Source organism: Triturus cristatus, chromosome 12 (genome assembly GCF_964204655.1).
Source record: "Triturus cristatus chromosome 12, aTriCri1.1, whole genome shotgun sequence".
Lineage (NCBI taxonomy): Eukaryota > Metazoa > Chordata > Amphibia > Caudata > Salamandridae > Triturus > Triturus cristatus.
The window spans coordinates 146,070,686-146,094,490 of NC_140595.1; the positions used below are offsets into that span (position 1 = coordinate 146,070,686).

Here is a 23,805-nt window from a genome sequence, read left to right on the forward strand (position 1 = left end):
CTTCATACTCTCGGGGTCAAGATGTGTTTCAAGTGTTACATGAATAAGGTAAATTCATTTAGAAGGAAGGAAAAGTATTCTTGCTTTTTTTGATATTTGATCAAGGATTGACCAGTTTCAAAATAAAACATACCGGAAGGAACATTCAAAGAAAGATTGTCGGGTATCCAAACAGGTCATACCTGAAGAAATAGCCACTGTCGTTGCTTTCTGTCTGAGGAAAGGAGGCTGGGTAACATTCAAGGGGTGGCCGTGCTAAATTCGAGCAACATCCTTGGTTTAAAGTCCGACCGCCTAATTACAATGTAGGCGGTCAGAGCTTAAACTGGCCAGTTGGACCGAGTGGCTTCTGATGGGCTTAAGGAGCCCCTCGACCAGTTGGAGGTCGCACATAATTCCCTACAGACTGTGTTTCCGCCGTCGGGATTAAGTCCTCGGTTTCTGACAGCCTTTTAATGTTGGACTTTTTAACATGAAAATTCCATCAGAAACGACTTTGTGGGCCTCTAGCAGGGCCCCTATGCCTCTGCGGCCTCCGGATGAGGGCCTGAGGGGCACCTATGGTGCCCCCTGTAAATCACTGCACTGTGTGGCCACGTGGTGCAGGGATTTACAGGAACTACCATTTCTCTATGAGAGCTTGTGCTGCGGCCGGTTTCCAACTGCTGCACGAGCTCTCATAGGGAAATGAAAGTTTGCAACCGCACCATGTACGGTCACATTGTAATGGGGTGATCGGAACCGCCGACCTACGGTCGGTCAGTTCCCACACTGGAACGTACGCCACCCGATATCGTAATTAGGGCCTTAGTGTCTTAGAAAGGAGCAGAAAGCCCCTTACTCTATAGCACCGATCAATAAAGATGAGATGAAGTTGAAAATCTTGCCTCACGTATATCTAAACAAATCGCAGTGAAAATTTACACCGTTAAGCATCTGAGAGCTTAAAAATATTTTTGGGCCTCTTCATGATCCAAACCACTTCTGTAGATCAATTGTGTGTATTTTAGAATTTGTTTTTACATCGCAACATCCATTACAACGCATGATTTTACAACCCATGTATCACAATGCATTTTTAGAAACTACATTTACAACGCATTCCATTACAACGCACAACATTACAACGCATAATACTTTTAGGGCAACAGTAGGGTAAGTGTTAGATAGTGTAGGGGTAAAAATTACTATTCCCACTCCAGTGAGTGCAACAGTAGGGTAAGCGTTGGATAGTGTAGGGGTAAAAACTAGTATTCCCCGTTACTTACCTTATAATGCGTTGTAATGGCATGCATTGTTACAGTGACATGCGTTGTAGTCACATGCGTTGTAATGGCTGCGTTGTAATGGCATGTAATGTAAAGGCAGTTGCGTTGTAATGTCAGCGTTGTAAATGGAGTGCGTTGTAATGACTGCGTTGTAATGGTTGTTTCCCGACCACATCCGAGACAACCACAGTGATGGCCATACCTTGCTGGATTAGTAGTAGTAGTGACCACCCAAATATATGTCACAACATTTGAGTGATACCAAAATATGTCAAGATTATTGACCAATACAATATCATGAAGGTACATATATAGTTAAGTATATATTTACTATTCTAAACTCCACATCTGTGTCCCCCAAAGATGTGTAAATCCTCAAGATAAATAGATGTGGAGTAAAAAAGTAAGGACAACTACACTTACCTCTATATACTTACCTTCATGATAGTGTTGTAGTCTATATTCTTGATACAATATATTGACTACACGATATGTAATATTGTATAAGAACACCAACCATCCAGAGCAAAAGACAGGACTACTAACAGCACTGTTAGGAAATGTTTTAGCATAATTAAATGCCTAATGAAATAATGGCAGCAAGTGGCCACTGGCACAAAGGCAATACTAAACGCTATAAACCCCCATAGCATGGTATGAACTATCATTCAAAGAGCAGTTTAAAAATGCTTTGGATTTTCAATCACTCGGTTTTCAATTATCAGCATAATAGTTTATAAAAATACCTGGTGCCGTATTACACATTATCATTGTTTGCGCCCTGCTCACCTTTCAAAAGGTGCGCCGGGCACAAACAATAACGCGCCCCATTATGGTGTATGCGCTTCCTCCAGTGTAGCCGCGACGTCAGTGACTGCACCTGCCAGCAAGGGGATGTCCGGGGGTTCATGGAACCCCCTTTACCTCCTGCAGAGAGCTGCTCTCAGGGGGCGCACTGACAGTGTCCCACCTTTTAAATGGGTCACTTACAGTGCACCTCCTGAGGGCTTCTTTGACTCTGCTTCTGTAATATGACGCGGGCGAAGAGTCGAAGGAATTCCCTCATTTGCCCTTTTGCAAATGAGCGAACATCCTCTGAAGGTAGCGCTGGCGCTTTAAGTGAGCCAGCGCTATTGGCATTAAAGAAGGGGACGCAAAAGCGTCTGTGCCCCCTTCTATTATACCAAAGTGCCCCGTGGGCCCGCAAAGCAGGCGCAAAGCTTGTTGCTTCCAGGGGGCACTTTCTGTAATATGGCCCCTGGTTTTCTATCAAATATGCACTTTCCATTTTGGGTTAACACACTCGAAGAAAATCTTGTCCTTTTCTTGCAAAGTGATTTTTTTATCATATGGGTATATTAGAGCCTCTGGGTTAAGTACATCGCTGGGTTACACATCAGGGAGCTACTTCTAGGGTACTGGCGAGCTATCAGTAGCTCCAGTGCTACCCGTTGGAGACCCCTGGTTCAGCACCTACCATTATTAATATGTAGCTCGGTAGTCTGTGAAGGATCACTTGCATATAACCAGGGCCACTGGAATTATGCACTTATGGGTCTGCAGCGTTTTTTGCATAGTTATGAACTATCCATGTTTGCACATAACCGATCATTTGCTGCATGATCTGTAGATTTTGACCCACATTTATTTTTACTAGCTCAAACAAATCAGTTGCTCAAAGCGTGGCGACACTTGTCCCTGCTCAGTAAAATGCCCTTCACAAAGGTTGACTGGTCAATTTTCAACTGCTTATTGCTGTAGCTGTGAGTTAAATTGTCAGTAATTGGGTGAAATCCTTGCCAAGGCATTGTTCGCGTGTGTAAAAATGCCAAAATAATGAAGTAATACGATCACAAAATGTGCCACATAATCCCACATAATGTGCCTTTTCTTGCTGCATGATTCGGTCAATCCTGCTGCATTATTTTGTCCTCTCCTCCCGCATAATTCCAGTGGGCCTGCTTACAAAAGAAGTGGTTTATCAAGAGTATCCCAGATTTATAGTTGGTCCGCTCTATTGCAGCTAAAGTACGGAAACTATCTTTAGAAAATGGAAATTCCATTCTCAGGGTATTTTATTTTTAGATACTTTTTTTATTGTGATTTCATATGCAAAAAATTGAAGTGAAAGAGGAAAGTACAATTAGGAAAAAATGGTGCTTCTGACTTCTTGTTTTGCAATCTGAGGAGTCTTGCAGGAAAACAATTGAAATGAGAATTGTAAAACAGGTGTGAATTATTGGTTGTTAGTTTTATTTGCAAATAAAGCATTTATTACATTTGTGACATGGCAAAATATGTCTGTAGAAAATATATTTTGTAATTGTTTTTATACTTGTGTTAAGCACTGTTAAACAACTTTTGAATTACGTATTAATTATGGAAAATCTATTAAAGTAGATTTTTTTCCCACAGCGAAACTTAAATCCACTTCAGGGAAAAACGTACCTAGTTTGGATTATTCGTGCTGCATGTTCATTTAATATGAACCTGTGTGTCACAATATGCATATATTGTGGTTATAATGTTTCCAAATCAGAACGGATAAATCTTTATGCGGTATACATTAGTATAACCTTGAAAGATATAAAACAAATGTAGTAAAATCAACTAAAAGAAATGTCAGTTAAGACAGCACAATATAATTTTACACGTCACAGCAAAGCATTTCGTTAGCCAATAACATGAAATCCTCAAAAATCTGCCAAAGACAGATACGTTTAAAAATCCATGCACATCAGCCGGGCAATCGTGTCTCAAAAATAAAACATTTTAACTGTTCCCAGTAATTGCACAATCTAAGCTCATATGAGTTTGTCAAGGTTGCAAAAAATGCAAATATACCAAAAAAATCACAAGTTACAGGGATAAGTAGAGAGTAATACATGGACCATTAGTAAATCAACCTACTCTGTCTTAGCAAAAATATAAAGTATAGTAGTGGTGAACAAATATCGAGATTTCTCGGTATAGTATTGTGCAAGTAATACGCAGATTACATTTTCAAGGGCCAAAGTCTCCCCAAAAAAGTGCTTTGTGCAAATGTAAACTCCGATAGAGTAAAATGCATTGCGCACAAAACAAGATAGTCCCTGCCTCTCGAAAACACAAATGGCAAATTCGTGAGTCCCTGTCTCCCCAAAGAGGTACTTTTTGCAGATATAAATACAGTTATAATAAAGTGTCTTGTGCATAAAACAAAGTCCCTGCCCGAATTTGATACGCTTACTACAGCAGAAAGAACAGAAAATATGTATTTCCCCACTAACTTTCTCAGGCGACCACAACAAATATAAGTGTGTAGACCATCAGACATATATGTTCTGTTTGAAGAAGCTGCAAGTAGCAGACGGCTGGTCTGCAACTTCTGATGTTGAAGTGCTTTGAAAGTGGAATTAGTAACTGCTTCCTCGGAACATTATAAAACTTTTTTTTTTTTTTTAAAGAGAAAGTGTGAAAGGGACTGGCTCATTAGGTCGAGCCTAGCGCAATGCGCATACGTTGCTCTATGGGGAGGCTTCTTGTAAGCACTCCAAACATCCTAGAGACTTCTTCGTGTGATTTTGCTAACACCCACACATTTTATTGGCCATTGCGTGTGGCTTTCAAAAATGAAAGCACACAAATGGCCAAAGGCAGGTGTATGTCCCGCCTTTTCTGTAAACGTTCACTCCCACGACCTTTGGGTCTTGAGAGCGAGCGGAGCGAGCAGCGGTGCGCAGTGTGCCAGCTGAATTCCAGGATCATGTTGCAAATTAACCCAGCGCAGTCGCTTTCACTTTCGCGACCGCGCTTGTCTTGTCTCAAAAGCAGACCCCACCCACCCCCAACACAGCATCGAGCAGCGCTCACAACGCGCCTTCATTTATTTATTATCAGCGCCTGTATGTTCTTTTTATACACAGAATCGCTCGCTTTACGGCCGCCATGCTTTGTTTCATGAAGCTCAGCGGGCGTGGTGTTTTGGTAAAAGAATGCAGGCTGCTGCTGCTGCTACAACGACCATCTAAATCGTTCCTTTAATCTAAACATGTCTGCCGTGATGCAATTCTTCTGTTTGCAGGTACGTGTGACGAGTGAAGAAAGCGTGTCAGGCTACAAGCCGTCTGCAGCCACAAAGCACATCCTATCATCAAGGGGCTCTGCGTCCCACCCGTTACTGCCTGTTACAGTGCTTCTGCGCCCATCGTGTTCATTTAATTTAATTTAAACATGTCCGTTGTGCAACACTTTTTCTATTTACAGGTATGAACAATGTGGGCTGTGGCAGGGAGTAACCCGACTGACTCCAAACTTGCTAAAGTCACTGCACCCCAGACCACGTCTCCCGAGGCATCGGCCAGCTCTCGCAGTGCTTCATCACTTGTTTGTGTACCTCAGTCATCTCCCGAGGCATCAGCCAGCTCTTGCAGTGCTCCATCCCTTGCACAAACAAGTGCTGCTTCCTGCTCACCACCAGTCACGGCGCTAAGGACCAACACCCCCAGCGGGGCAGACTCAACCCCCGGGCCAGGCCCTTACTGGGAATAAAACTAAAAGGGTATCCCTCGCTCCCGAGACAAGCTGGGCCGCGCCTAACAGACGGATGGATCTGTCTTCAAGGCGCTCTAGGCGAGTTCGTGCACATTGTTTTTATTTTTTGGCAGGCTAAGTTCCCAATGTTCACTTTTCACAAGGTTTTCCAGTCTGCCTTTATCCAACTCTTTTGTCTATAGAACAATAAGATTTTCACAGCTTAGCCCAATATTTTTTTGACTGTAATCCAACCCGGCCATGTAGGAAAACCTAAGCTGAATTTTTATCTACAAAGCCGAGCTTTTCCAGATACATTGGTATTGCGCGGGAGAATCGTGCACCATCGTTTTTGCGAAGTATATACGGTATTGGATCACCTTATTTAAATAGTATTGATTTAAAAAAAAAAAGGATCTAAGCAGATGCAAAAGTAGCAAACCCAAAACAATTAGAAACCTTTAAAAAGTTCTAACTATTTTCATAAAACCACGCAAGGGTTAAAAAAACAAGCGCCAGTCCCGGGCTGTGAAGGAAGCGCCTCCGGCTCCAAGCAGTTTCTTAGCACTTCCATGTAAGCAGGCACAGGGCACAGCCTATGATCAGGGGGCTCTGCCTCCCCCCTCACTGCCTGTTATTTATAGTAATTTGGTGCCTTTCACCATTATTTAATATATCGAGCCATGCTGTCCCTTCTCTATCCCGCCTGTCTCTGAAAACATTTGCTTTTTTTTATACTCTTCCCCGTCCCCTTTCTTTACCAAATCACTTTCTCCCTTTCTTTCCTCTTCCCCCTCACCTTGCCACCCCTTAAACTTCACCCCACATTTCCCACCCTGCCCCTTTTACTCCTTTTCTCCCTCCCTCATGCCTCCTCCAGGCCCCCTGGATATAACCAATTTCAGGGATGATCTCCAGCCACTTGAGCTACAGAAAGAGGAGGCTGAGTAACCGAGCAGCCTCTGTTCCCCCCCGTCAGTAGTGTTAGCAACATCACCACCCCCATCTTCAATGTCAAGCGCATCCCTTTCTTTAAGGAGGTAATGCCAGGGCTGGAGTTGGCACTAGTCAACTGCTACAATTAGGTGCTTGTTTCCCATTTAGAATATCATTTTCAAAATATTACTTATAGAAGCATCAAATTCCACAAAACTAATAACCCGCCCCAAAGGCGAGACCTATTGGCTATGCCAATGCTTGTTTTTTAGTCTCACGGGTAGGGCTCCAAGAGAGATTCATGACGAGTAGTAGCCGGATAAGAGACCAAGCAATGAGCTATACCAAATCTAAATAAATTGATTGTTTGTGTGAGAATGAAAAGGTAAGATGTGGTTCCATAAAATTAGTTGCAAGTTGTTGTTCTCCAGGAACTGTTGCTGTTGGTTTCAGAAAGCATCTTTTCTACTTCTCCCAAAGAGCTGATTTTTCGATTTGTTCACTGGTGTTATGTTTGTGCGTTGATATCCCCATCAGCTTCTCATTGGAGTCGAGGTAGAAATTAATACTTTTTGAATGTCCTGTTGTAATGCCTATTTTTTTGTTGTAGGAGGAGCTGCTATGCGGGCCGGGGTACAGGAAGGAGACCGGATAGTGAAGGTAAGTTTCGGAACAAGCTCCATTGTTAGCTTTAAAAGCCTGTTGTATTTGCCCACAGTGTTGTTAAATACTTTATTTAGATCAGTTAATTATTTATAGCAGCTCTCTGAATTAATAGCGCCAAATATTGCCACCTATTTCAGTGGTGCAGTAGCCCTAATGTATCAGTTATTGATTTTTAGGCCTGGTCTCCTTTAAGAAATTCCAGCCTCATATCAAAGTAAATGAGAAAACCGGTAAAGAAATAATTATCCAGTGAACTAAACTGTTGGCCATAACAAATGTACCTCACTGCATTTTACCTTTATCATAGTTCCGGAAACCCAGTCCATAGTATTTGTTGCAATTAAAGCTTCAGTGTCCGCCGTTAGCTTGCCATGTTTTTACCTTGCATTGAACACCTGACTACATAAGTTTGTGTCCAACATTTACTTTGTTGAGTACTTTACTGATTGACAGTTTTAGATATAAGCATTGCTTCAAGAATATTATGCTGCCAATACAACACTACGATCCAACTAACCAATGATCTCCCTAGCAGTAGTATTCTACTTCCCTGTACCCTGGCCGAATAATGTTTTGAAAGACTTGGGTATGTTTTACTACAGACTAAATTGCCTCTGATGCTTTGGAGAGGTTAGAAGAGTTAGGTTTCTAATTTCTTCTGTAGGCCATCTGGTTTGCACCAGGTCTGATGTTGACCAGCGCAAGTCTTAGCCCATGCTTTGAAACATTGACTGATCTTTGAGCAGCAGCCTTTTCTGGAGACATGAAGTAGATGGTTGGCTGGTGCATTAACAGTTTTTTAGGGGAATGCTTTTGTGATTGAGGCGGAGTGTCTAAGGGTTCATGTTTAGCCAGTGAAATGTTTGTAGGTATTTAAACATCAGACTTCAGAGTTTTTCCCTTCCTAACTTTAATGGTTCAGCATTCAGAACAACCTTAAGAGGGTAGATTCATTTTAGCTAATATTCAAGGAGTCTTGGTAGACCGAGACGATCAGGCTCTAGAGAGGAGATAACATAGGTGGGGGCAAGGCTGGCAATAGTTGTCCCGACTGCCTACGTTTAATGATTTCAAGAGCAAACCTACAGGCTTTGTCTTGTGTAAATTTTACGTGACTAATGTTTTAGAATCCTTGTTGATAAAGTTTAGTGCAAAGAATTTGAGTTTTCTGTTGGAACTGTACAGTTTGAATGTACCTGTGGACCTCTGTGACGGGTTTGGCTCTTTCTAGTTTCTCCTATTGACCGAGTTCAATATATATATTTTTTTGTTCAATACATTTTATTAGTTTTTAAAATCCAAAGTTGTACTGCGGAAATGAGGAAGGAGAAGAAAAAGCTACAACCTCTGTCGTGGTACAGTTGCATAATGTATACAATATTGTGGCACATACAGATACTGAGGATGAAGGCATGAAATAACATTAGACATAAATCCAGTATAACAGAAGCAACAGAAGCAACTGGTACCTGGCTATGTGCATGAAATAGGATTGGATGAAGTGAATCCTGTGGAACTCTCAGATGTATACCTTTTGCAAATGTACCAATGATGTAATGAATGGAAAAGAGAGAAAGAAAGAGAGGGGAGTTGGAGGGGTAGAAGAGCAGGAAGGAGGGGGAGAGTCAGTGTGTTACTGTGTACATGGAGGATCCGAGATTCTGATATGATAAGAAGAGTAAGAATCTATGGTCAGTAGATTTCCCTTTCGAGTGAAGAGTCATAAATAAAAAGGTCAAGCGTATTCCAAATACCACGAGAAGGGGCTGGGCAACCTCTTGTATGAGATTGGTTGATGTGTGTACTGTGTAGTTAGGTTACCCAGGTCCTCCAAGTGTGATAGGATACATTATTGGAAGATTTCCAGTCAAGTATTATAACTTCTATAGCGATGGTGAGATAAAGATCAAGGAGTGATAGGTCCATGGCAGAAAGGTCAATTGGAGGATCTGCCATCTGGGGTCCTAGGATGATGATCTGTAGGGATAATGGGATCGATATTTTACAAATATTCTAAAGCTTTTAGGACACCTCCTGCCAGTAGGGATGTAGATGAGTGCAGGTAAAGAACATTTGTTCCTCGTCGCCTGGGGACAAGTCGTAGGCTCAGTATGTATTAGCAGCGTCTTTCAACTTTAGTGGTCCTCACAAAAAGGCAGATTTCTTATGAACTTGCATCTGTTGGTCCAGTTGACAGAGTTTAATATGTAAATAAAGATGTGTGCCTTCAGCATATTCGAATTATGGGATTCTGATGTTCCCATTAATATTCTGTAGTGGGTGGTGGTTGATGATAGTGGGCAAGAATTAATGTTTAGGAAGTAGAATTTTGATTTCTACAAATGACCTGTTGGGAATCAGAACGGAATAGTCCCAGTTTGAGATTTGATAAATTGTCTGTGGTTGGGGGACACCTGGCGAGAAAGGAACAAGTGATTTCCTTGCTTTCACTGTATCTCTGTTTTTAGACTGTTGCTCTAGTTTTGAGTCCTTTAGGTCTCATTTTTCCAAATATTTCACTTTTTCATCATTTCTAGTTTTTGATTCATCTGCACTCAGTCATCCACTAGAATTCGTATTTCATTATACGTTCACGCACTTTCAGACCATTTCTTCAGCCTGTTTATATCTTAGTCCTCTCTTTCAAGTATATTGATTGTACCTATTTTGTTTGCAGGTGAACGGCACCATCGTGACCAACAGCTCACATGGTGACGTGGTGAAACTCATCAAATGTAAGTAGGAAGTCAAGAACAAGAGTAGGAAATGAACAGACTCCTTAGTGTTTTAACAGTGCACCCTTTAGAATTTCAATATCTGCAGGCATTGTGGGTAGACTTAAGCCATCAATTCTATTTAAAAGTTGGAGAAGTTCAAATGTAGTATTTTGTGGTTAGTCAAAATTGTATGGAAAAATACAGAAAATATGCAGTTGTAAATCCTTATGATCTAGTGAGGGAGACATAGAAAAACACATTCTCTCAGCACATTTGGCAGTGGTGTAGATATCTTATTGTTGTCAATTGCTTTAGGGATCCACTACTATGGCACATGAACATTTCCACTCGTACTATTGTAATCCCGAACCTTCCTTAGTGATGCAATCCAAATAATATTTATAAAAGGAACACATCAACATGATGACTTTTAATTATTTTCAGACTTCTTTTTGAGGTGCGTTCTCCCATCCTTAGGTTATGCTTTCGGAAATCTCTTCATGCTGAATTGACGTGCAGATATCGCTTTACTTTTCTTGAGAAAAGCTTTTATTTTTTTAAAACAATTCAACAGAAAGGCAGACTTCTTATTAATGGTTCTGCTTTCTACATCCAGGGATACAATAAAAATGCTTAGTTTATAGCTTTTAGCCTTTCCAAGAGACAAATGCCTTTAGCTAATGATTTCGTAAACTTTAGCAGCACCAAAGCCTTGAATGTTTTCTCAGTACTGCATTATATATGGTGAAATTGGGTAATTTACATTTTATGATCCATTTTTTCGAAAATTGTGTGAGAAAGTACACTTCCACTTAATTTACTTAATGTTATTTTTCTTCACTTCGATTATCAATCTATATCTGCACCAAAAGAACAATCATCATCTAAGCCAATGAGAATTTATTTTGCAAGAGACAGAGAACGTTGAATTTAAGGGGTTAGGCAGAAAATATTGCACACAGATCGTGCGTTTGGGTTGTATGTATGGTAGTATTGCACATCTAAAGGAAGAAAGATACAAGAGACACTCAAGTTAACCCTACCAATAGGAAGAGCAATAGTAACGCCAACATGCATCTTCAGGTAACAGTGCAAAGTGCTCAAACTCTACTCAGCAAAACAGCTATTAAGGCTAAATATACCAATTTAAAGAAAACTACAAACTCAGATGATCAAATCCGAGATCGTAAGGGCATAAAGGCATAGCCTAATAAAGTACGTTTATTGGAAACACTAGTAATAGCTCAGCCCATATGCAAGTCGATGCATTCAGATAACCCAACCAGATAAGTGATGGTAAGACCTGCTTGGTTCCTGAATGACTTACTGTTCCATCAGAATGGTATTTGGGTGAACCTAGGGTCAATGAGATGCTCTTTGTGCTGTGAAGGTCAAATATTTCTTCAATATCTTAATTAATTCTGCCGTTTTGAAGACCTAAATCCAGTCTTTTTTAAGGCCAAAACATGTCACCATAACTCATTTTCAAAGTCTATTTCATGTGAATGGAATGGTATGTTGTATTGAACATGTAGCAGTAGCAACTTACCCCAACCCATAATTTTCCTAACATGAACTCTTGAATGCAGCTAATTCAGTATTCTTTTTCATGTTCTGTAATTTTTTTAATTCATTGTTTATAAACTCTCTCTTGGCTGTGTGGTTGCATATGACAGAGACATTGTAAAGCAAAGTTCAAAGTGAGGGAAAGCAAAGTATTTCTATGTCTCAAAAACAGTAGTGTTTGCACTGTGACTATGCCCAGTGAATGTAATTCATTGTTGTGAGGAGCCATCTATTTCAAGGTAAGCAAAGCTGGAGTGATGTGGTACTTTTTGTTTAAAGCAGTAAAATAGTTCAGACTTAACAAGCCCATTGCAAGCGTTATAAGTAAGAAAAACTCTCTTAAGAATGATTTATTATCAAACTGTTTTTTCCGGCTCTGTTGTAACCTGATGTGGGTCATCTAATTTATGCAGAAAGTGAGCGAGTGACTCTTCGCTTGATATCTGGTTGCACAGAGTAAATTTAACTCATCACATTATCAAAGTAATACTTAGAGATCAACAATGCATCACAACATTTATACTATTGTAGATTACTCATTGTTTCATGTCCTGAGACATTTATTTAACCCATTAAAATTAAACAATCATGAACTATTGTCCAATCTGTTACAGCAATATAGATATATATATATATATGAGGGAAAAGGTGTGGTGCAGCGGCCAGGGCGGCTGACTCCGGAACACTGGGGCTCACGGTTCGATCCCAGAATGCTGGCGGCAGGTTAGCTCAGCATCTTGTGACTCTGGGCAATAGCTCGCTTAATCTTCTTGACGGCCCCCAGCTCTGGGACACCTCTTCAGAGGTAGCTGTGCACTTTACAAATGCTGGTATTTCATTTCATGTACAATGTAAACAGAACAATATTACTGATTACGAAATTATTCCACATCCAAAAATCAATATCGCCCAATGCATTTTGGGATCATCACTCTCTTCTTCAGGGGCCTCTGTGAAAAATAATGAAATACTGTTGGTCAAACATAATGTTTTCACACGTTTATATACAGGGATAGCTACCTCATCTCCAGGAATGCACACCGACATGGGAAGACTGAAACACAGCCCATGGAAATGAATACCAGTGGTGCTAGTACATGCTATAGAAAAAGCTCTAATAAAAGTGATGGTGAACCATAGCTATGATAGAAAACGAACAAAAGCCAGTAAACCACCAGCTTGAAAAAAACAAAAGTGAATAAACGTGTACAAAAAGCAAGATTCAACGATGTGCCCACAGTTTGCATGCCACCATCTTGTGTTACCAAACAAATACTAAATGCTAATGAAAATCACAAGCTTACTGGATGTCAGCCAGTGACTAACAATTATGGCAAAGATACACTTGTAGTGTGTCTTGAATCTATGAAAAGGACAAAATATCAACCCAGCATGAGTGCTCAATCCGTAATGCCCAAAAAGATGGACAGAAAAAATACAGACTACCACTAATCCATACCTGGCTGTATATCAAGCCACTTTAGTAGTACACTGCAACCTTGTTCAAACCACGCCGTAAAACTACTGGTTAGCTACCATCATGTCAACAAATGCGGTTGGAAAATACTTCACAAAATGCCTAATTCAAAGGAAAAAAAATAAGTGAGTCCTCCAATCTTATAGAACAGTTAGGGTGTTGAAGATAGTATCTATATTTTAGATACCTCCTTCGCTGCTGCGAGCGAATACAAGGGTTGTCCCGCACCCCAGTCGTAAATGGCAGGAATGGTAAAGTCCGTACTCTAATCAGTGAACAACAAAATGTAAATCACGTGAATTACTGGGCTTAATATCAATTGAATAATTTCGTAATCAGGAATATTGTTCTGTTTATGTTGTATATATTGCTGTAACAGATTGTACAATAGTTCATGACTGTTTAATTTCAATTTTGATGGGTAAAATAAATGTCTCAGGGCATGAAACAATGAGTAATCTACAATAGTATAAATTTTGTGATGCATTGTTGATCTCGAAGTATTACTTTGATAATGTGATGAGTTAAATTAACGGTGTGCAACCAGATATCAAGTGAAGAGTCACTTGCTGACTTTATGCAATTTAAGGGGCAGGCTACCTCTTCCTGGTGTGCACGCTTACAAGTTAAGTTTGTTCCGTTCTTTGGAGTATTGAATTTTAGAGAGGTGTGTGAAACTACATTCATTTAGTTCAGCTAATTTATGCCACATATTAGAGCAACTCAAATTTGCATAGTAATAGTAATGGAAAGGTAAAATTAAATTAAGGATTCTCATGTTGAGAATGAAATCTTTACTTATGAATTTTCTGTTGACACTAACGAGGAAAACGTGTAAGCAAACTACAGCATCTTTTGTTTGTTATTCCAATGGCGGGCAAGTCCTAGTGCTATGTAAGCATTCAAACAGCTTGGACAGAACATCCTTTTTAGGTCTCGCCTGAGCCAGCGCTTTAGCGCTGCTCTCGCGAGAGCTTTTGTAAAAGGGGGATCTGGAAGTGCAAACTAGTGCTTTTCAGGCCTCCAAATACAGTGCATGTGCGCCGGGCGCGCGCACCATTTGGCAGCCTGCGTGATCAATTTCACGGCCGCTTTGATGTCCTCAGTGAGCCGCGCGGCCACTGAGGACATCAAAGCGGCCGTGAAAGTGCACACCATATGCTCTGCTTCTCCCTCCTCCCTTTTCGTCACTTATTGTTGAGAGCCTTGCACTGGAAACGGTTTAATTCTTGCGTCTGTTTAGAGCCCCATAACAAAGTTCACAAAAAGCTGTTTCGGGTTCTGTGTGTGGGAACCTTTCAGGATCCCTTGTGCCCACGTGCAGAAACAATGCCTGCACCAGTGGATATAAAAACAACATGCATTTCTGAAACTCGAGTCACTGGCCTGACTTATTTGTACAAATCCTTTAAATAAAAAAACCGTCACGTGTAAACCCATATGGCCTAATTCTGGCTTGTAAAGCATTCATACCTTATTGCTACCAGGGAGAAAACAGGCAGGAAGTAAATATACGACAAGGCAGTGACAAAAAAATGTTGAACAACGTCCATGCCTTACTGGTGAGAACATAATCTTAGCCGATGCATTAATTATTGCCAGAAACGTATGGAATTTACAGGAGTCTATTTTTTATTCAGATGTTTTGAATCAAGTAAAACAAACAATGTATATTTTAGTAGACACTGAAAATTGGCATCCATCTCTCTGCTCAGGTCAAGCTGTGCACCCCCTTGAGCACTGCCTACTACAAGGTACGCAGTCCTTACGGGCCCCAAACCCTTTAAATATGAATATTTACTCAGATATCGATTTTTAGATAAAAATGCAGTATTCAAACACTAAGGAGCGCAGAAATGAATAAGGTATATTTCCCGTTCATCCGATGCTGTCCATTCAGGAAAAAAATTATGTGTATTGGGGAGGCTTTTGTTTCTGCAAACATCATACAGTAACATTTCTCTAAAATTGCTACAGTTCTTTGGTGTGCCTGCAGGCTCACAGCAGATGTGTGTCAGTTTTTTAAAGAAATTAATTCTATCGTACAAAATAATAAAATTCATATGCAAGACATCAACAATGACAGGACTACAGCAGTCACTTGCACATACATTCCTACAAGTCTCGGGGGAGGGTCTCTTTCTGTTGAGGCTCCGGTGTCCCTGGGGGTGCATTAGGAGTCCTTAGCATGAGTGCAGGACGTGTCTGCTGAACAAGCAGCATGCATACGAGATGTGCTTCCCAAACCACAAATAAATTGACAGAGTTATCTCCCACCCACCCCCCCTTTCTGGCTCCCCCCTTCTCTTTCAAAGCGCTAACAGCACTCGGCAGATCATTGCTGTGCAAGTTCCGGGCTCTGCAGGAGGCACAGTGATTAGAGCTGCCTTAAAAGTTTCCAGAGGCGTCAGTAGCAGACATGCTGGCTGAGACCCTCTTGGTTACTCTGCAAGTATGTTTCATTTTTGCAACAGTCCTTCCGCCAGCCTGTTAATTTGTAAATGCATGAAGACAAGGGGGGAGGTAAGATTCTTCTTGTTTCTAATGCTATGGCCGGCTCTACCCCTCCCTCTCCTCCAATGTCCGGCCCATGGCTTACAAGAGAAACAGAAAGAATCTTACCTTCCACCTGTCTTCATGCATTTACAAATTAACAGGCTGGCGGAAGAAATGTTTAAAAAATGAAACAGACTCGCTGAGTAACCAAGAGGGTCTCAGCCAGCAGGTCTGCTTCTGACACCTCTGGAAAACATTAACAGGACGGGGCTGCTTTCAGCTGCATGATATCTCCCAGAACAAGCATTTGCAATGCATTAGGTCTCGCATTTACGCGAGTTTGAGCTATTGACATTGCAAATAACAATGCCAATGTCATTTACAATGCCAATAGCTTTAACTCGTGTAACTGCGAGACCTATTGCATTGCAAATGCTTGTTTTGTATGCTGGCCCACAATTATATTTGTCTAGAAAAATCCCACCATATGACATTTATGTATTAAATCAGTTTCTTTTATAAACCTGCCAGAAGAAGAATTAAAGCAACTCACCTATGAACGTACTACAACTTTGAATACACTGAACCTTAATTTACAAATGAAATAAGCTTAACACAAATCTTCTTTTTGTAAAGAACCCAATATTCACCTAACAAAGCATTACGTTTTCAAAACATGGAAAGGGCCATTAAATATCCCAAAACATTAACGTGTATGTGCAGTGAAAGTGGGTGGAATAATTCTCACCTAACCGTACTAAAATTTTAACTTTCCTTCATTCGTTGTTAGGACTCGATGCAAGATACTTGTTTACAGCTTACCACCAAAGAAGCCATGTCTTCCAGAGGTTTAAAATAAAATTTCCTGAATATGGAATCCCTGAAGTTTGGGCCACTTTGAGAATGTCTTTCAATCTTCTGCACACTGAAAAGCCTTGGAGGCAATAGTTCTCTTATTGACTGAGCCGCAACTTGAAAATGTTGATGACCTGAGCACAGACCTCGTTTCAAATCTCTCAGATAGGTGTATTTACTGGTGGAACCCTTAGTTTATGCCTTAGAACAATCTTTAGACCGAAGGATGATCAAGTTGCAGTGCCAGAAACTAGCTTATTGGCTCCTGAAATAACTAATTTAAAATGTTTTACAGTCCTGTAAGTTTTATCTTCGGACATTATGATAAAAACAAATCCTGATCTGCATCACAGCTGCCTCTGTTGGATCCTGACACCTCTCCAGCAACCATGCATACATCTGGACCACTACCTTAATATTGATGACTAAGATTGCTTGATGAACTAGCATTGCCAAAGCAAATGGGTCTCGCCTATGCAAGAGCTATTGGTTTTGCCAATATCGATTTAGCCATGTTGTACATTGGTGTGGCTGCTGTTCAGCATGGCAAAAAGTGAGTGACGTAAAGAGAGTGGCGTGAATTAGAATGGAGTGGCATAGTGTTTTAGGGTGTCGTGGAGGGAGTAGAGTGTTGAAGTGTGGTAGAGCTTAGAGTTGAGTTGCATAGAGTAAAGAGAGTGTCATAGAATGGAGTGGCATAAAGTGGAGTAGGTTAGCGTGGAATGGCGTAGAGTAGAGTGTTGTAGAGTGTTGCATAGTGGAATGGCTTGGAGAGGTATTTTGTAGCATAGAGTGGCATGGATTAGAGGGAAGTATTGTGTTGTAGAATAGAGTGGAGTAAAGTGGGATGGAGTGGAGTAGAGGAAGTTACATAGTGTGGGGGTAGTGTCGTAGAGTGGAGTACAATGTTGTAGAGGAGAGTGGTAATGGTGGGAAGTAGAGTGCCATACAGTGCAGTAGAGTGTAATGGAGTGGAGCCTTGTAGAGTGGGGTATCGTAGAGCGGCCTAGAGTGAAGTACTGTATAATGCAGTGTTGCAGAGTAGTTTAGTGTAGTGTAGAGTAGAGTAGAGCAGAGCAGAGTAGAGTAGCTCAGCTTAGATTTCACGGACATAGAGTAGATTGTTTCAGAGTAGAGTGAAATGGCGTAGAGTGGAGTGTTGCAGTGTGGAGTGCAGTGGCATAGAGTAGTGGTGTAGAGTGAACTGGCTTGGAGTGGTACAGAGTAGAGTGCACTGGCATAGACTGGTGCAGACTAAAGTAGAATAGTCTAGAGTGGAGTGGTATAGAGAAGCTTTTTCAGAGTAGAGTGAAGTCGTGTTCAGTGGAGTGGTGCAGAGTAGAGTGGAGGAGGTTGCAGGGTAGAATGCAGAGGTGAAGATGCTTAGAGTGCTGTGACACTGAGTTCCTTTGCATATAGTGCAGTAGAATGACATAGAGTTGAGTGGTGCAACGTAGAGTGCAGTGGCATAGAGTACAGTGGTGCAGATTAGAGTGACATAGAGTTCTATGGCCTAGAGTGCAGCCTTTCAATGTAGTGTCGTAGATTGCAGTGGCTTAGAGTAGAATGGTGCAGAGTGGAATCGAGTGCAGTGGCGTCAAATACATTGTAGTAGAGTAGAGTGAAGTGGCATAAAGTAAAGTGGCTTAGAGTGCAGTGTTGTAGAGTGAAGTGGGGCAGAGTAGATTAGAGTGTCTTCGAGTGGATTGGCATATAGTGTTGTGGCATAGACTGCAGCAATGCAGAATAGAGTGGCATAGAGTGCAGTGGTTAATAGAGTAGTGTAGAGTGCATTGACGTACAGTGCAGTGGTGCAGAGTAGAGTGGCTTAGAATGCAGTGACATAGAGTGGCATAGAGTGCAGTGGCGTAGTGTGTAGTGGCACAGCGTACAGTGATGCAGAATAGATCGGCATGGAGTGCGATGGTTTTGAGTGAAGTAGTTTAGAGTGCTTTTGCTTAGAGTGCAGAGGCATAGAGTGCAGTGATTAGAATAGAGTGCAATGGTGTAGAGTGCGTGCAGAGTACAGTGGTGCAGAGTCGATTATAGTGGTGTAGAGTGGCGTGGCTTAGCATGTAGTGGTTACAGTAGAGTGTAGTGGCGTAGAGTAGCATGGCGCAGAGCGGAGTGGTACAGCGTAGATTGCAGTGGTGTAGAGTGGAGTGATGTAGGGTAGAGTGCAGTGGCGTAGAGGGCAGTAGAGTGGTGTAGAGAGCAGTGGCGTAAAGTGTTGTAGAGTGCAGTGATGCAGAGTAGATTGACATATAGTGCATTCGTTTTTAGTTTGAGTAAAGTGGTGTAGAGTACATTGGCGTGAAGCGCAGTGGCATAAAGTTCAGTGACGCAGAGTGGAGTGTTGCAACGTAGATTAGAGAGGCATAGAGCCGATTTGCATAGAGTGCACTGCCATAGAGTGGAGTTGTACAGTCTAGTGCATTAGCATAGAGTGCAGTGGTGCAGGGTACAGTGGAGTGGCCTAGACTGAAGCAGTGTAGAGTGCAGTGGCAAAGAGTTCATTGGTGCATAGTAGAGTATAGTGGGGTAGAGTGCATTAGCATAGAGTAGAGTGGTGAAGAGTAGAGTAGAGTAGAGTAGAGTGGAGTGGAGTGGGGTAAAGTAGAGAATGCATGGTGTGGCAGTGCACTGCCATTACAGACAGCACATCTTCAATTGAAATGACCATTACATTTGCACAGACATTCAGTTTTACTGATACCACTATACATCACACAAACAATTTGTGGAAATGTCGTCACCTAGTGTATTGATTTGTTTTGATTATATTCAAATATTAGTTTCCACCACACTTCAGAATTACCCCAAAAATATGCTTCATGTTTGCTTTCCTAATCCAGTTGTATTCTGAAATATCTGCACAGATCATTTGCAGACATTTACATTTTGTTGCGCGCTAGAAAAAAATAACATGGTACAGCCTTCTTCCAGCAAACCCAGGGTAGCCAGCATAATATAGTAAAGAACATGAAAAAACCGTAGAAATTAACTGAAAAAAACAAAGGTTACAGGGGCGCAATGCACTGCTTATGGCCATACATATCACCTCACTCATGACATGGTGAGTGGCATCACTGATGAAATTACTGATGACATCATCCACCCAACCACTCACACACATTAATTCACACCCCTATACAACCTCTTGTACACCCACTCACAGACCCATACAACCACTCAATCAACCATAGTCACTAACACACTCACTCAAACAGCTACTCTCACAACCAATCACTCAACCACCCTCCCACCCATACACCTACACATACAACCAGTCACTCACCATTTCAGCCACACACTCACTCAGACATCTACTCGTACACCCACATATTCACCTATATAGCCACTCACTCACACAGCCTCTCAACACAGCCACACACTCACCCATACAAGCACTCAGGCACACTCATTCACACACCCACACAACCACTTACATACCCATTCACACAGAGTATCTCTAAATACAACCACTCACATTCCAGCTCAGTTAATGAAACACCCACTCAATCTCTCATACAGCAAATAACACACCCAGTCACTCACTCCTACAGCCATTCAGACACCCACCCACGCACTCACCTAGACAGACACCCACAAACCCTTTCACCTACCCATAGAGCCTCTAACTCACCCATACAGCCACTGATTCACCCACCAATAGTCACTCACCCATAAGCTACTTTCACACTCACTTAAACACACATACAGTTGCTCACACACCCACTGACACCCCTGTACAGCCACTCAGACACCTATACAGCCACTCAGACACAAACGCATACACATTAGTTGTACACCTAGTATAGTAATGTAACTTTTGTAATAGCTTATTATATATGTTTAACAAACATATGCTCTTCGAAAGAACTTGCACTTACTGGATGATGTGAAAAGTGATGTCATTTGAGATGTCATCAGTGATGTCACTTAACATGTCATGAGTGATGTAAAATGTGAGGTCATAAGCAGTGCATTGCGGGGTACGCAAGTTATAGTTAGCTCAGGTAACTATAACTGCTGAATTTCTCTGGTTTTGTAGGAGTGAGCCTAACTAGAACATCCCTGTGACCTTTTTTTTTCTTCTGCAGTGAATTTCTAAGTTTTTCCCCCTAACTATAATGTCACCCCCACCCCCCATCTCCTCTTATTTAAAAACAACAGTGACCCTTGAAATGCAGAACCTGTTTCTTGGTTCTATGTGGGTTTATCGTAAGGATAGCTCACAATAGTGTTGTTCTAAATATTTTATCATTGGGGTACATTTATTTTAACTGACATGGTCTCTCTCTCGCTGTGAGTGTGTGTATGTATATATATATATATATATATATATATATATCTTAAGTCTGTATATAAGCGCACAATATCATACATGCACAGGTCAGAGCACACCGATCCTTCTATTAGTTTTCCCGTGGCAGCAGACTGACGGCTTCTGTCACAAGAGATTACATCTGCTGATAACAAATACCACTTGTGCGGTATTATAATCTTTACGATAAATGTATGTTTTTTTTCTCATTCTGGCTGTTTAACCGCAGAACTCTTGAGGTCAGAGTTCACGTTTGTTTAGCTTTGCCTTCTGCTGCTTTTCAAACTAGACAAGTGAACCTTTGCCTACATTTGCAGTAATTTGGCTACTGCCTGTCTCAGTTGTTTTTTCATCACAGCTACAGTGTGTACTGAAATATTTCTTTCTAGGAGTGTCATTTTTTTTAATTAAGATTTCCTCCTCCTCCTCTTCAACAGCCGGCGCTTATGTTGCACTGACACTTTTGGGGCCCCCTCCTCCGTCTCTTGGGGTGCCTGGGTTAACTCAAGAATTCGGCGCCTCCGGGATCCACCGCAAAACTCAAGCGTCTCCACCACCACCTCCCCCGCCTCCGCTGCCTCCACCACAGCGGATCACAGGACCCAAACCACTACAGGTAATACAGGCTTTTGATTGGCAGCTTCTCTTGTGTTTTTTTTTTTTAAAAGAGACACTGCCCGCACCTGGAACATAGTTAAGAGGAGCAGCTAGCTAATGTCAATGATGATAATGTTTTTTTATAAACTGCATGCTTTCCTTCTACATTGGCCACACTTGAATGCAGTTGTATACAGACAGGTCTGTGCACAGTATAAAGATTTTGATAGTAATTCATGTCCTCCTAGGTGACAGTTACCTTCTGGGATTGCATATATTCTTTTCGGCTTTTTGCAAACACATGCAAACCTCATTTGTACAAAAAGTATAATTCTGCCATTTATCAGATCCATTTTTGCATAGGACAAAAAGGAAAAGTGTTAACTGATGAGAAGGCCATGTTCCCGTCAAAAAATAAATGTATTCTTATCAAATTGATATCCTTCCAGCCATCGGTAAAATTACCCTTTAGGGGCTCAACAATTTGCACTTACATGAAGACTGGTCTTGGGAGAGCGGTCTGATGTGGCCTGCCTTTACCTCAACTCTCAGCAACAGTGGGGCCTAGATTCCTGTCAGCAGTGGCGAAGCCCATTGAGAGTCCTGTCTGGAATAATGTTGCTTGGAACTGACAATAGGGCTTGTGCTAAAGAAAGTGATATGCTGTGGCAAATCTAGGTGCACAAAGTGGTCACTGCATTGATTTTTTCCCCCAGAGTTTTATATAGCCAAACTCGACCCGTAGGTATCAGAGTGCTTTACATGAGCACCAGTTGCGTTACACAAGGACACATTCATTAGGTCTTGCCTAGCGATGCAGAGCATGCGCTGCTCGCCTTGACGAGCTCTATTGTTGTCGGTTTCTTCACCGAAGGGGGACACGACATGTGCGCTCCTGGACAGGCGATGTGCACGCGCATGGTGTCTCCTATCTAGCGATGTTAGCTTTCACACGCTCCCATCGCGCACTTGATTTAGCTTTCAGTTTCACTGCGCGCTGCAACTATACAAGGCAGACACATACATTTGGACAGGCACGAATCATGTCACCAAAGTGTATCAGCACACTTGTTTCTCTACCCTTCAGGTTGCTGTCATGAACTTTGTGTGAATTTTTGGCCGATTTCACCCCTCCACCCCCTAAAAAATCCTTTCAATTCCGTGTTGCAAAACAAGTTGCCAAACGGAACGAGGCTAGCTACCTCCTCCCTGGTTTTAAACCAGGCTTTGGGTCCAGATGCAGAGACAGCCTGGCTTCTAATAGTGGAAAATGCTCTGGGCATCTAAATGGCATGATGGAGCCTGGCGTCCACTGTTCAGACCCCACTGGATGCCCTCCTGCTACCGGACAGCAAGCCCAGCCTGGTCAGAAATAGACAAATCTCTGGGCAGGAACTTCACCGTAAAGGCGTACGTAAGTGCCTGAGCCAAAAGTGCACGTGTCCAAATAACCCTACTCGGCAGAATGAATCCTTTCCTACCCATCGATAGCTGCACAATAGTAGTTCAATCTCTAGTGCTCTTGAGACTCCACTACGGCAACACCTTCCTATCCGCGTGACGAAGAGTCACAGCTACATTTCTGCCTGACTCCTACACATGCCACGGCTTCACAGGCTTTCGGAACCCCTTCTCACTCTGCAAACACTTTGATCGATATGGTCTCTGAGTAACAACTTTTCGCTCCCACCCTTACCTGTCTCAACCTGTCCCATATCTTTTTGTGCGTGCGTCTTTTAATTTTTTTTTATTTATGGGGGGGGTGGAGGCGGGTCGAAGGCTCTCTCCACAGTAAGAAGTACCTCTACTTCGGTTTCACCCATCCTCTCCACCCCCATTCCCCCACATGGTGCCCCTCGTGTGCCCCCATGGTGCTTTGCCCCCACCTCACCATTCTCGGAGCCGGTGGAGGTCTCACAGTCAGAGATGACCTGCTAGGGCCTCGGCTGCTTCCTCCTGGACATCTCCCTCCCGTGGGTGTCCGCTTTCGTCGCACCCAGCATGCCCCCCCCGGATGCATTGCGTGCTGCCTGAGGCGTCGGGTCGCATTCAGTGCGGTCCGCACTCTGTACTGCAGGAAGCGCTGATAGAGGATTCTGTCTCCTCCCAGCAGCCTCCTCCAGGCCCTATTGTGCACCCTACGAGGGAAGCTAATCCCGCACCCCACCCTCCGGGGCCCTTGCTGGCAGGAGGAGGGGGGTGTTAACCCTTCCCCTCCTGATCTCCCCCAGGCCAGACAGCCGGCTGCAGATCCCCAGCCTGGATAGGTGAGATTTCAATACAGATACCGCCGTTCCCTGGATGGCCTCTAGGCGCTAGTGGGAAGTAGGTGCTTCTGAATGATAAAACTGGAGACTCGACCCCCACATAGCGTAATCATGATAATAA

At 42.2% G+C, this 23,805-nt stretch overlaps 1 protein-coding gene across 4 annotated transcripts in view; it reads left to right on the forward strand.

Annotated features, from left to right (window-relative positions):
- LOC146772936 (rho guanine nucleotide exchange factor 11-like) overlaps positions 1-23,805 on the forward strand; it is an 896,981-nt gene that overhangs the window by 241,314 nt on the left and 631,862 nt on the right. For all 4 annotated transcript variants that reach the window (XM_085639320.1, XM_085639323.1, XM_085639321.1 and 1 more), the window contains exons 4-6: positions 7,327-7,376; positions 10,060-10,117; positions 21,258-21,436. In XM_085639320.1, coding sequence (XP_085495446.1) covers positions 7,327-7,376; positions 10,060-10,117; positions 21,258-21,436 — 287 coding nt within the window. The remainder of the gene's footprint in view (positions 1-7,326; positions 7,377-10,059; positions 10,118-21,257; positions 21,437-23,805) is intronic.